This window comes from Gobio gobio, assembly GCF_949357685.1.
Source record: "Gobio gobio genome assembly, chromosome: 20".
NCBI classification, from domain to species: Eukaryota; Metazoa; Chordata; class Actinopteri; order Cypriniformes; family Gobionidae; genus Gobio; species Gobio gobio.
Window position 1 is genome coordinate 38744121 of NC_137113.1, and position 14082 is coordinate 38758202.

General features: G+C 38.6%; 1 protein-coding gene across 11 annotated transcripts in view; it reads left to right on the forward strand.

Annotated features, from left to right (window-relative positions):
- Positions 1-14082, forward strand: part of ank3b (ankyrin 3b) — a 250423-nt gene that overhangs the window by 158543 nt on the left and 77798 nt on the right. For all 11 annotated transcript variants that reach the window (XM_079845616.1, XM_079845625.1, XM_079845626.1 and 8 more), the window contains exons 10-15: positions 574-672; positions 1743-1940; positions 6094-6192; positions 7536-7634; positions 8165-8263; positions 11188-11385. In XM_079845616.1, coding sequence (XP_079701742.1) covers positions 574-672; positions 1743-1940; positions 6094-6192; positions 7536-7634; positions 8165-8263; positions 11188-11385 — 792 coding nt within the window. The remainder of the gene's footprint in view (positions 1-573; positions 673-1742; positions 1941-6093; positions 6193-7535; positions 7635-8164; positions 8264-11187; positions 11386-14082) is intronic.

Consider the following 14082-nt stretch of genomic DNA (forward strand, 5'->3'; position numbering starts at 1 on the left):
AGGTGTAGTGGGTTGTGTAACGGAGGCCAGCTAGTAGTCGCTGTGCTAGTAAACCTCACTCCTTTGATTCGAACAGGAGGGGTTACACTTGCGCAAAAATTTATTTTATATAATTTTTTACCAAAAAAAGGTACGGACTGCAGCTTTAAGAAAAACTGTTATTTATAAACGAATTACATATCACGTTTCAGAGGAAACAAATTCAATTGCTGTTCATTTGTGGCTAGTTTCAGCTGCTCTCTTAGAAGCACACAGTGCTTTTCAAGATGAACAGGAAATTTATTGGCTGGATTCAGGGATACATGCGGTTTGATTCTAATAAATGATAACCACCGCATCCCTCAGGTTACATGTGTTTGGCACCACCGTCGAAGAAAGATTGCATGCAGATGTTGCACTCATCTCTGTCTCCAGTAGTGGAACGCTGTCTGTCATTGTGTGTTTGACATATTGGCACATGGCTTTAGTATTGGGAGGAGATGTAATGTTAATGATGGCTGACGTTTGTTGATTCTTGCACCTGCCAGTGGGTCAGTGTGCTTAATATATGTGTGTTTGTTTTCATATCTTCAGGACGGCCTGACACCTTTACACTGTGGAGCGAGGAGCGGTCATGAGCAAGTAGTTGAGATGTTACTAGATCGCGGAGCACCAATCCTCTCTAAGACGAAGGTTAGATATGCTGTTCTGCCTTTAAAAGGATAGTTCCCCCTAAAAATGCATATTCTGTCATCATTTACTTACCCCGGGTTGTTCCAAACCTGCATGACTTTCTTTCTTCTGTAGAACACAAAAGGAGATATTTTCAAGAATGTTCATGCTGCTCTTTTCCACACATTGAAAGTGAATGGGAACTTTTTGTGCCAAACAGAATAAAAATGCTGAAGGCAAAATGAAATAGATGTGTCCATTCACTTTCGTTATATGAAAAAGAGCAGCCTTGACATTCTGCTTAACATTTCCTTGTGTCTGGGAGTTGTGAGTTCATCAGTTATGAAACAAACTCAATAACACTATAAAGACAATAGTGTCATTATTCAGCTCAAGTCAGTTCAGTGTTGATTCATTTCAGTTCAATAATAGAGCAAAGTTCAATTTATTTATAAGCAGCTCTACAAAACACTGTAGTTTCATTATCCAGCTCAATTCAAGCTTTGTTCTCATCCGATGCGGAGTGTTAGTGCAGTCAAATCTGTAATATTAATGAATATTAATTGCCTTTTAAACCCCAATTTTTAAACTACCTTTTTTGTGTTGCAGAAAAGGTTATATGAGTTTGGAATGATGTGACGGCGAGTAAATGGCATCAACTATTACTTTAAGCATATGCAGATGTGACATCATTTTTTTCTTTTATTTTCCATTGCATCACTGAACACTTTCCTGGAATCTGAAAGCAAAACATGGTCACAGACTTTTCGGCAAATTAGATAATATCCCAGCCGATTAATGTCACAATAGAGCAATTGTTTTAGTACAAATAGTGACGTATAAATAGCCTCTCGCTGTTATTTTACCCCAGATGTCCTTTTTGAGGAGGGGGATTATGGCTCTATTGGATTTTAAAAGTTTACGTTTTCTTCTCTGAATTCTTAGAAAGATAAAAGACTGTTTTAGATTTGCTCCATCTGTAATTTCCTGCAAGATGACAAATATAAAACTAAAGAATAGAGAAGTGAAAGTTCTTCAGTTAGTTCAGTTTAATTTCTTCATAACCTAAATTGGTGTGTGTGTTTCAACAGAATGGCCTGTCGCCCCTGCACATGGCCACACAAGGAGATCATCTGAACTGTGTTCAGCTCTTGCTTCATCATGACGTGCCCGTGGACGATGTCACCAACGATTACCTGACGGCCCTGCACGTCGCTGCACACTGCGGACACTACAAAGTTGCCAAGGTCCTTGTGGACAAGAGGGCCAATCCTAATGCCAAAGCACTGGTGAGTCTTGCGTTAACAAATAGGACTTTGCTCAATCTCGAGGTCTGTTTGGGATCGATTTTTCAGTCCAGATTCTATCCTGTTCCCACCCGCTTCTGCTAAAAAGAAGTTATTTCTTCCTTATTTCTTCCTGCTCCCACCCGCAACGTTTTGTCCCACTCCCGACCGCAAAATCCAGCAAATAGAGATTTATGAGAAATAGAGAAACCTTTTCTTTTACACAGACCTGTTGCTGTCTGCATTTCCATCGCGGTCTAAAATACCATGAAGATTAGACAAATTAGTCCGGTGACGTATGACTTTGCGCGACTTTCATCCTCCTCATATAAGCTTAAAGGGTACATAACACACACAATTTCTTTCATGTTAATCTTGAGTACCTATAGAGTAGTATTGCATCCTTCATATCTCTGAAGAGTCTTTAGTTTTATCAGATTTAAAGACAGATACACTGTACAGATTCTGTTCGAAAAACAGCCAAGCTTGTGGAGGCGTGCAGTGGGTGGGGCTAAAGAGTCACGAGCACACACACACACACACACACACAATACATCATGGCATTATCCCTGGATAACTTTCGATTCACTATACGTTCGTGTTGTTTACTTAAGTGCATTATATGCACTTAGGCGCCGATTGCCAACAAAACACAAACATGCAGTATTACTCACCGCCTGCAGTTTCGACTCGTGACCGGTACCAAACACACACACTTGCAGAACTCTTCCTACGGATTCCGTAACCCGAACAAAGCTCATTAATGGGCACTCTAGCTCTCGCTCTACTTTATGACATCATACAATAATCGAAAAAAAACTTTTTCTGAATCTTGTTCGAATCCTGGAAAGGAGTAGCCTGACGTCGTCATACTCAATTCTAGTTACAACCCTAAATCAGAAAAAGTTGGGACAGTATGGAAAGCGCAAATTAAAAAAAAAAGAAGTGATTTCTAAATTTAATTTGACTTGTATTTCATTGCAGACAATATGAACACAAAATATTTCATGTTTTGTCTGGTCAACTTCATGTCATTTGTAAATATGCATCTTTTCCTGTCATTCAGACCTGCAACACATTTCAAAAAAAGTTGAGACAGTAAAGAATTTACCACTTTGTAATGTTGCCATTCCTTTTCACAACACTTAAAAGACGATGAATGATGAAGTGTTTCAGGTGTAATTTTGTCCCATTCTTCCTGCAAACAAGTCTTAAGGTGGGCAACAGTACGGGGTCTTCGTTGTCGCATTTTGCGCTTCAAAATGCACCACACATTCTCTATTGGAGACAGGCCAGGCCAGTCAAGTACCCGTACCCTCTTCCTCCGCAGCCAGGACTTTGTAATGTGTGCAGAATGTGGTTTTGCATTGTCTTGTTGAAATATGCATGGACGTCCCTGGAAAAGATGTCTTCTAGAAGGCAGCATATTATGCTCCAAAATCTCTATGTACTTTTCAGCATTAATGGTGCCTTCACAGAAGTGCAAGTTACCTTTGCCATGGGCACTGACACAACCCCATACCATGACAGACCCTGGCTTTTGGACTTGTTGCTGGTAACAGTCTGGATGATCCTTTTCTTCTTTGGTCCGGAGCACACGGCGTCCATTCCTCCCAAAAAATACCTCAAATACTGATTCATCTGACCACAGTACATGTTTCCACTGTGTGATGGTCCATCCCAGATGCCTCCGAGCCCAGAGAAGTCGACGGCGCTTCTGGACACTGTTAACATAGGGCTTCCTTTTGGCACAGTACAGTTTTAACTGGCATTTGTGGATGTAACTACGTATTGTGGTACTTGACAAGGTTTTGCCAAAGTAGTCCTGAGCCCATGTGGTGATATCGCTTATAGATGAATGACGATTCTTGATGCAGTGCCGCCTGAGGGATCGGAGATCACAGTTGTTCAGCTTAGGCTTGCGCCCTTGTCCTTTATGCACTGAAATTCCTCCAGATTCCTTGAATCTTTTAATTATGTTATGCACTGTTGAATGTGAAATATCCAAATCTCTTCCTATCTTTCTTTGAGGAACATTGTTTTTAAACATTTCAATAATTTTCTCACGTATTTGTTGGCAAACTGGCGATCCTCTGCCCATCTTTGCTCCTAAAGGATTAGACCTTTCTTGGATGCTGCTTTTGTACCAAATCATAATTACAATCACCTGTTGACATCACCTGTTTCAAATCACATCATTATTTAACCATTTTACCTCATTACTAGCCCTAAATTGCTCCTGTCCCAACTTTTTTTGAAATGTGTTGCAGGTCTGAATGACAGGAAAGGATGCATATTTACAAATAACATGAAGTTGACCAGACAAAACATGAAATATTTTGTGTTCATATTGTCTGCAATGAAATACAAGTCAAAGTAAATTTAGAAATCTCAGAAATTTAGAAATTTTTTTTGCGTTTTCCACACTGTCCCAACTTTTTCTGATTTGGGGTTGTAGAATATTATGAGTCTGATACTGCTCCATTGGGCTGTGATTATGGGGCGTGTTTCAACCGAACCAGGAAAGACCTCAATTGGATAGACCTACAGCCAATCAGAGCAACGGAGCGAAGCATAGTTGTCAACAGAACTCAACTGCACGGACGCTGGAAGAAGTAGAAGTAGAAGAAGAAGATGAGTGTAAAGAATTTAAGGATACACAGAGTACTTACCAACACGATCCTCATTTTTGAGAGAAATAGTAAAGGTTAATGCATATACGAACAAGTTCTCCGTTTAGGATTAGAACGAATTCAACCCAAGCACTCTTTGGTGACGTGAATGCTTACGTTACTGTTGATCATCTGTCCATCATCGTATAAAGCCCACCCTGACAATTTCATTGGTCCAAACAGCTCTGGTTCAAGCATAGTTGTTCCACAACGGATCAAGTCCAGACCGAATTTCCCGAACTCAAACTTGAGGGCGGGGCTAAATTCGACTGGCATCCAGGCTAGAAAAGGAGTGTATTTGGCACAGAAATACTAGGTCATCCATCCAACTTGGCCATGTTTAGCATTAGAATCCAACTATTTAACTTATTTACCAGTTTAAATAAGTCAGAATGCATGAAATGGCATTAGACATCCCCTTTAATAAAGCCTGAACCTCATCGTCGGTCCATTGGTCGTATTTTTTAAACTCCATTGTTGATTCGAATTGGATGCACTGCTACAGACTTAAAAATGGTTGTTGAAATAATATGTTGGAGTCAACCAATCAAAATTCTGTGTGAACACAACCAATCAGCATGTTCAGCGCCTAAGTCCCACCCCCAAAAGTTCCTGAACTTTGAAAAAGTGCTACCTAAAGACTTTCTGAGGGGGAATTTTTACCGGGAACTTCATTTAGACCCTGGTCCCTGTGGTCTAAACACACCGAGTACCACCCCAAAGTTCCTAGTTCCAGCGGAAAGTTCCTGTGGTGGAAACGCGGCTATAGTCTTCCATTTCAGGACCTTTGGCTATCAGCATAAGGTCTGGTCTACTTTGCTGCTTATTCTGGCCGAGAACCCTCCCCTTAAACAGCAAGAGACCATCTGAATGACATGTAAAGCTTCCTACAGTTTTTGTTGTTATGTGCCATTTATGGGTGGGTTTATCGAAAAGAATGTTATTCCACAATAATAGACTGTTGTGGAAAAAAAACCTATGTGCCAATCTGATTCAAAAAATGTTTCCAGTTCTGTGTGCAATATGCATCAGATGTTGTAGCCCAAACATGATGTGGAAAAAAAACAGTTAGCTAGTCCTGTGAACTTTGGGACTGTGAACTCCCCCTTTGGCTTCCACCTTAGATGGTGTCCTCCACATTTTATATGTGAGCATGACATTTAACAAGTTTTGTTTCTGAACAGCACCATGGCAATCTGTAAAAAGCCTCTCTTGGCAAAGAGAGCAGTGCATACTGTCATGCTCTGAAGTAATGGTTACAGAACGGGCGTGTCGCTGCAGTTTATGAGGAAAAAAGGAAGAGAGAAAGAAAACTGTAGAAATACGAGCCTGCCAAGCATTGAGCAGCAGGAGCCACGTGTTTTCATTCGTCTGGAAACAAAGCTTTGTTAACTCTTCCGTCATCTGGTTATGGGCAAAAAGCAAACAGATTTGCATTAATAAGCTGGAGTTAAAACTCACCAGAATCTCTTTTTTTTCTGTAGAATGGTTTTACACCACTTCACATTGCTTGCAAGAAGAACAGGATTAAAGTGATGGAGCTGCTGCTGAAACACGGAGCGTCCATTCAGGCTGTGACTGAGGTGAGTGAGAAAGAAACTGGATTGTTTCTTAATATCTACATTTGCAGAGCTTGCTTTATGCAATTTGATCTCTTTTAATCAACAGTTCAACAATCACCAATCAACTCTGAATGTAAGAAATGTTGCATATGTCTTTGTAAGAAATGTTGGTTATCTGTGGAAACCAGGGTCATAGCAACCATTGTAACTGGACGTTTGTCTCCCCCATATTTCAGGGCATAATTATGTATTTTAAAGCTTTTATTTTGCCTGTATGTGGTGTGAAGAACAATGAATTTAAGACCATTTAGTTGAATTTTCAGGCAAGCAAGTTGTAATCCAACCATGGCTACTGCCCATTTACCGGCATTTTACCAAATCAGCAAAATATGAACATTGTGTCACCTAATCAATATTCATGAGCCAAATATAAAGTGCCTCTCCTACTTTTGTATTGTTCCTACACCTCTAATGAAAATGCTGTGTTGTGAAATACGTTTACTGAGCCTGATTGCGCCTTAGAGACTTTTATTTCTCACAATAGTGACTTATATTCGCTAATTGTGACTTTATATTTCACAACATGGCTTTATATTATGCATTTGCAACTTTATTCCTCATAATTGCACATTTGTATCCGACAATTATTCTGCAATTCACTTGATATATTTTGCAATGTGACTTTATTTATCAAAATTGCGACTTAGTTTCTTATAATTGCAACGTTAAAACTCACAATGTGAATTTAAATAGCCCAGTGCAATTTAAAATCTCATGTTGTTATTTTATATCTTGCACGGTGACTTTAAATCTTGTAGTTTTAAAATTTGTTTCTAATAATTGTGACTATTTTGCAACTTTATAACCCATTTGAAGTTACAATTACAAGGGATAGTTTGCTCTTTTGTGTTTTCTTTGCACTTTTGTTTCTTTTGTGTGTTTTTTTTGGTTATTTTTGGTTATTTTTACAACTTTATTTCTCATAACTGCAAATTTATATCTGACAGTGAAACTTTAAAAAACTCACAATGTCACTTTATATTTGCAATATGACTTTATATATCAGATTTGTGACTTGCAGTTGCAATTATTGTGACACTTTCTTATACAGTAATTGTGACTTTATATCTCACAATTGCAACTTTATTTCTCACAGTGTGACTTTATTTTTTTGTTTTAAACTCTCTTTAATATGAGGTAGAAACAAGCTTCCATACATAGCAGTCTAGCATTTGATGATAGAGTGAGAATGAAATCTTCTCTTGTTTTGAAAAAACAACATGTGCGTTTTGAAATGAGGTAATATTTGCTTTAGCATGCAGTTCCCATCACCTCAAAGCTGCATTTTTCTGTGTCTCTGGCAGTCTGGACTCACGCCGATTCATGTGGCCGCTTTTATGGGCCATGAAAATATTGTGACTCAGTTGACAAATCACGGAGCGTCTCCTAACACAATGAATGTGGTGAGTACAGCCGTCCCCAACCCCACCAGCACCAAACAAACAGTTTTACAAGTTTCCTTTTGATAATGGAAAAAAAAAAGAGTAAAACAAAACATTTTAGCGAAGCCCCAGAGGCCAGCCATGTTCTTCTCTGGAACGTGTCATTGCTTGCCACATTGATTTGGTCTCCCGTTTCATAAAGCCATTTAGGGTAATAACAGCCTCTGTCCATGTGCTTAAACATACGTCTGACCACAGGTTGGAGCTCCTCACTCTACTGTAATTAGAGTACAGTCAGACTGTAATCATGCTCGACTGTTCCCCATCAGACAGACGGTGGGCCAACAGCAACCCACTGTTACCGTAGAAACATGCTTTAGGCTTTGTTGGGGTGCAGCTCATTGAGACAGTCAAAACAAAGAGAGCAAGACAGGGGCCTGGTCTGATGAAAAGGCTGTGTACACACACACACACACACATACACACACAAAGGCTTACTGTCCAAACACAGAAGTACCTTTTTCCAGAAGCTTCCTCTGTGTGTGTTTTAGAGGGGAGAGACGGCGCTCCATATGGCTGCCAGGGCTGGACAGGCAAACGTGGTGAAATTCCTGGTTGCGAATGGAGCAGATGTGGATGCTAAAGCTAAGGTAAGTGAGAGATATGAGTCTGGGTATGTGCTGCTTTATTAGTTGTGTTTGCAAAGACAAGAGCTGCTACTGTTGCTTAACTTAGGTGTGGTATTTGTCCCGCCCTACTCTACTGTGATTGGATGGCTGGGTTTCACCCAGCGTTTTACCCAATGTTGAACATTCTCCAAGTTTGGCGACTGGTAAAGAAATGCAGAGGCTTCAGGATGAAATAGACACTCAGCAACTCGTCACGCTGCTGCCGTTTAAAAAAAGCAGTGCTCACATTGAAAACATTTGGAAAAATACACAAGCCTCAGGCTTTGGTGGACACCTTTTATAGGGTTAGTGATTAGAACAAATCCCCAACTCTTTGTGTTGAAGTTTGACTTGTAGTTTGCACCACAATGCATGTGCTATCATGCATCTTGTTATTCTGTTATATTTTTGAGTGATTCAAATTTTTTCTGGCCCGATAAAACAGGTTAAACTAATCCCAAAGACTTACACTAAATGATGGAGCTGGGAGAGACTTAAGAGTGGGCTCTTTTGACTTGAGTCAGAAAACTACCTAATGTCCACATAGCAACATAAAACTCTTTAGGAACCACCAAGCAACATTCTAGCAACCACTGTCCTAGATCGCAGTGTAAATCACATAGTAACATGCTAAAAATCACTCAACCACTTTTGCAATTGCATACCAATAGAGTGCAACAGTTGGGTTCCTGTTGTAAAAACAGGTTAGGGAAATAAATCTCCATAGGGAAATTGATTTTGAACAATAACTTTTAAACCATTAAAGACAACGTGATCTAGAAGTTTGTTAATCCATGGTATTTGCTTCTGCTGAAGCCGTAATTTCAGTTTATTTTTAAAAATGATCATATTTAACAGCAAATTTCCTAGTGTAAAACTACATTACACATATAACTCTTCAGCTCCGCCCACTCCCATGAAGCACTGCGAATGATGTAATTGAGAAATCGCCTTTTCTAAGATCTCAAAATACTTAAATATTTGTGTGTAAATACTGTATATATATGCATATTTTGCAATAAACTTTAAATATATATTTTTTTATATTTATGTTTTTTATATTTATATATGTACTATATATATATATGTAAAATCAACATTTGTGCATGAGAAGTTATATTTAATTCGATTATGTTCTTTGCAATGCTTCATGTGCTTGTAGTTCTTTCCCTTATTAAAGCCGTTAAAGCTTCAGTCCTTAACTGTTTTTATTTAAAAAATATCCAAAATCAATTTTTGAGCAAGTACACAACAAGCCAGTGTTCAAAACTCCCTACCTTAACCTGATTCACAATGGTAAGCTTTCAATAATAATGTGTTATAATTTGAGCAGTACTGGTAGCTTCTGCAGGAAATTCGAGCATGCCGCCTTCGTCTTTGCGTCATTACGTCACGTCTGTATACATAAAGAAGGAGTCCCGGCTAGTAGGCTATCGCATGTGAGGATGCTGCAGGTGGTGGATCATTTATAGCCTTTTCTCAGAGCAGCTGTAATAATTAAATTGATCATTTTGATGGCGGATTGTAATCCAGAAAGGACCAAATGACAATCATCAGTGACAACTGGAGATTCACCCATAGTCAAAAGCAAAAGATTAGACTGTACAGAAATTTAAATCTACAAGTAAAGCTTTTTTCTCAGTTGGTCACAACAAAAGTGGCAGACATGTTACTTACTTGTTCAGATGACATTTTTCGGTGAAAAATCTTATTTTAGTCATACTTCCCAGACGTAGAATCTTTGATTCTGAAGTACAGTATCCACTCCGGTGCGGTGACTGACAGCCACACAAACTCCTCAAAACATTAGATTAATCCACGCTGAGGAGCCGCAGGTTTCAAACAGAGATGGCGACAAAGAGGCAAAACTTACGGACTGCAGCTTTAAGTACACAGTCTTGTACCTTTGTCATTTTGTCTGAAGTTTGTAATGTTGTGATTTAACACGTAGCTGATTGGCTGGGTTCATGGCTTATAACACTTTAACAAAGACTTTTTTAAAATCCCTATGGAAAAAAACGAATGTAAAAAATACTTCTGGAACCAGCGCTGCTGAAAAATGGGGCAGAAACTGTTGAACTCTATACCCTGGTGACTACCCACAACCCCCTAGCAAGTGTTAAACAAAATGTTAAATCCACTCAGAACACCTTAGTAACCACATACCAAAATCCTGTCAACCATCCAGAGCAACTGAATAGCCATAGTTTTCTATTTCTTTTCATTTCATTTTTAAAATTATAGTCTATATTATTATTTAAATATCAACCACATCATTGGGGCAACAATGTGGTTCATGCAGGTTGGTTCATGTAGGTTGTCTACAAACTGGAAGGTTGGTGGTTCGATCCCCAGTTCCACCTTGAGCAAGACACCTAACCCCAGCTGCTCCCGACGAGCTGAATGGCGCCTTGCATGGCTGACACTGCCATTGGTGTGTGAATGAGTGTATGAATGGGTGAATGTGAGGCAAATGTAAAGTGCTTTGGATGGCCGTAGGTCTGTTAAAAGCGCTATATAAATGCAGTCCATTTAGTCCATTTTACCATTTGGACTACAATAGTTCCATCTGTGTACCATCTGTCATTTAAGTATGTAAATAAATCGTACTTGTAAAATGATGCTAGACTTTAGAGGCACAGACAATGTAATGGAAATGTGGTAAAACTACTGTATTGTTCAAAGTGGAGTGTAATAGCTGTGGAATGCAATGCAGTCAATCTATACTAATAGGAAACAGTTGCTTGTTTGTTTTGTGGTTACATGAACGACTGTCAAAAGGGCCCCAAACCTCTTTAAGTGTTGCCTCATTTAATTTTTGCTCTGTAGTCCTGAAAGGAAATATTGAAAAAGTCTCGCATCTTACAACCTCTAATGAGTAACTTATCTTTTATGTGTGTGTGTAGGACGATCAGACACCACTGCATATATCCAGTCGTCTGGGAAAACCAGACATAGTCCAGCAACTGCTGCAAAACGGGGCTTCACCCGACTCCATCACCACATCCGGATACACACCCCTCCACTTGGCCGCACGTGACGGACACAAAGACGTGGCATCCATCCTGCTGGACAACGGAGCATCTCTAGGCATCACTACCAAGGTCAGTCAAGCAAACAAAGCTGGACCATAATACTCCATTTGCTTTGTTGTGTGTGGTCAGATAATCATAGACAGCCAGGCTGTGACATAAATTAGAGTCCATTGTTTATATTACAAGGAAGAGCCTTTTAATATGTCCCGATTCAACTTCCTGTTTCAATAGGAAATATGTACAACACAGGAAAGATTTGCATTTGCCAATTTTAAGAACCTTCCTGGTGGTAGTGTTACATTGCGTCATATTGTATGTGGTATATCTTGTTTCAGAAATGTATTTTTATTTAAAATAGGATAAATTTCATCTGGCGAATCAAAATAGAATGTACTTTGATCCAGTAATTAAGTAGAGGTGGGGGGAAAAATGCATCGCAATTCTGTCTTCAACAATTCTGAATCGATTCTGAAAACTGAGCTTATTTTCTTTTCCGCATATGTGCGATGACACTTGTGTGCACTAGAGACAGCCATATCGATAGCCATACTTAAAGGACTGTGTTTATTGCTTGTAATGTGTTTCTTTGTTCCTCTTTATTACTTTATTAGGGCCCGAGCACCGATGGTGTGAGGACCCTATTGGAATTGCTCCGTTTATTATGGTTGTATTTGAAGATACACTGCCTGGCCAACAAAGTCACTATTTGGATTTAAATTGGCAAATGCTTAAAGCTACACTGTGTAACTTTTTTAGTTTATTCTTAGCTAAAAACACTTAGTTCTTTCAAAAATATATGTGCTCATTAATGTATATTTACTTCTTTCAAGTAATAAAGTTTTCTCGTAAGTTTATAATATGCCATTGAAAATACATACGGGTATGTATTTGCCCCTCCATCTTGAAAGTACATTAGCCAAAGAGGGACATACCCGTAAATACAAGCTTCGCCTTTCACGTTTTAATTCACCGTGTCGAATGTGGACGAGGTCGAACTGGAAGCCATGTTAATCTTGGACTAAATCGGCCACCGTAGGAGTTAAAACGAAATCGGAATTGAGAGGAACAGAAACTAATATTCACTGGATGGTCATATACCTTTTCACCGCTAGATGGGATAAAATATCACACAGTGTAGCTTTAAGAGTCTATGAATAAATCATTATTGCAGTGATTATCATTTTTCTAGCATGTTATATGTTTGGCAACAGAAAACCAAACCAAAAATAAATGCACTTCTTGATGGAAATAAATGTTGTGATGTTATTTCCATCAAGAAGTACATACATTTTTGATCAAGATCTTGAGTTGACAATACAAGAGTCAAACACCCAGTAAAGACTTTCAATGAATTTAAGGTCTGGACTCAGAGGTGACAATTCATGTGTGAAAAATGATTCTTCATGCCTCCTCCCAACCATTCTTTCACAATTTGAGCCTGATGAATCTTGACATTGTCATCCTGGAATATGTCCATGATTTTCTTCCTATATGGTTGTTTAAGAAATGAAAAGCTACACACTCCAATTAGGGTTAGAAGAACTGTTGGTTAGAAGAATCCCTTGGTCAAAGAATGCTGTAAAAATAAATCGTCATTGTTTATCCTTTTGATCTTTCATTAAAAAAAAATCACAAAAATCAAATCTTTCATTGAAGTAAAATAATTGAAAGTGGGGGAAAATGTATTTATGAAATAAATGTTCAGCAAAAGATTGTTGAGCTTCACACATAGATGCAAACTCCTCACCTTTAGGTGAGAATTCACCTTGTTGAGATCAAAATAGGTCACCTACGAGATTTGCAAAAAATTATAAAAATAAATGAGGGAAAAAAAACGGGCAAGGCTGAGACATGCAGCAAAACAAGAAAGCGGGCCCTTGAAATTCTGGTGGCTAAATGTCAGAAGAAATAGGGTTTAACTTACAAGGCGTTGTTGTACAAAGTATCCCATATTGATGCATTTGTAACCAGTGGGATCTTCAGTTTTCAATTTTGAGTGTTATTTAAGTGTTTTAAATATTATCTGGTTGTTGTGTTCTTGTTTTTGTTTGGTTTATGTATTCAGCTCCCACATCTATTGAATCCTTTTTTGTGTTTTATAAAGGGTTGTTTTTCCCTACATAAAATACAAAACCTTTTTTACCTCTTACCTCTTAATTAGTTTTCAGGCCGATGCAAAGATACTTAATAGTGTCTTGAAATGAGCATGAAAAGTAAATATATATATATATTTTTTTAAAGTGTCCTGACCTCAGAGAATGTTTTCTCTATCCACGTAATTTTCTCAGCTTTTTACCCCTCACCCGTTTGCATCCCTTTTCACAAAATAGAAAGTGACAGTAAGAAAATAGCTAAAGCATTGAAAATTCCCATTTCCACCACCAGGGCAATAATTAAGAAGTTCCAAAGAACTAAAGATGTTATCAATCTGACTGTAACTCAGATAAAACTAAAAAAAAGAGATTTTTGGCAGCAAACCCACCAGATGGGTTTGGTGCTAACAGGGATAAAAAGTACCCCATGCCCACGGTTAAATATACTGCTGGATATGTGAAATTTTTAGCCTATTTTTTGCTGGAGATCCTGGACATCTTGTTTAGATGCATAGCATCATGGATTCTAGTAAATACCAGCAGATAAAAAATAAAAACCTGACGGCCTCTGCTAGAAATCTTATAATGGTGGTTGGATCTACCATCAGGACAGTGATCCAAATCAAACATAAAAATCAACACAAAAATATGTCACTGAGCCCAAAATGAAGCT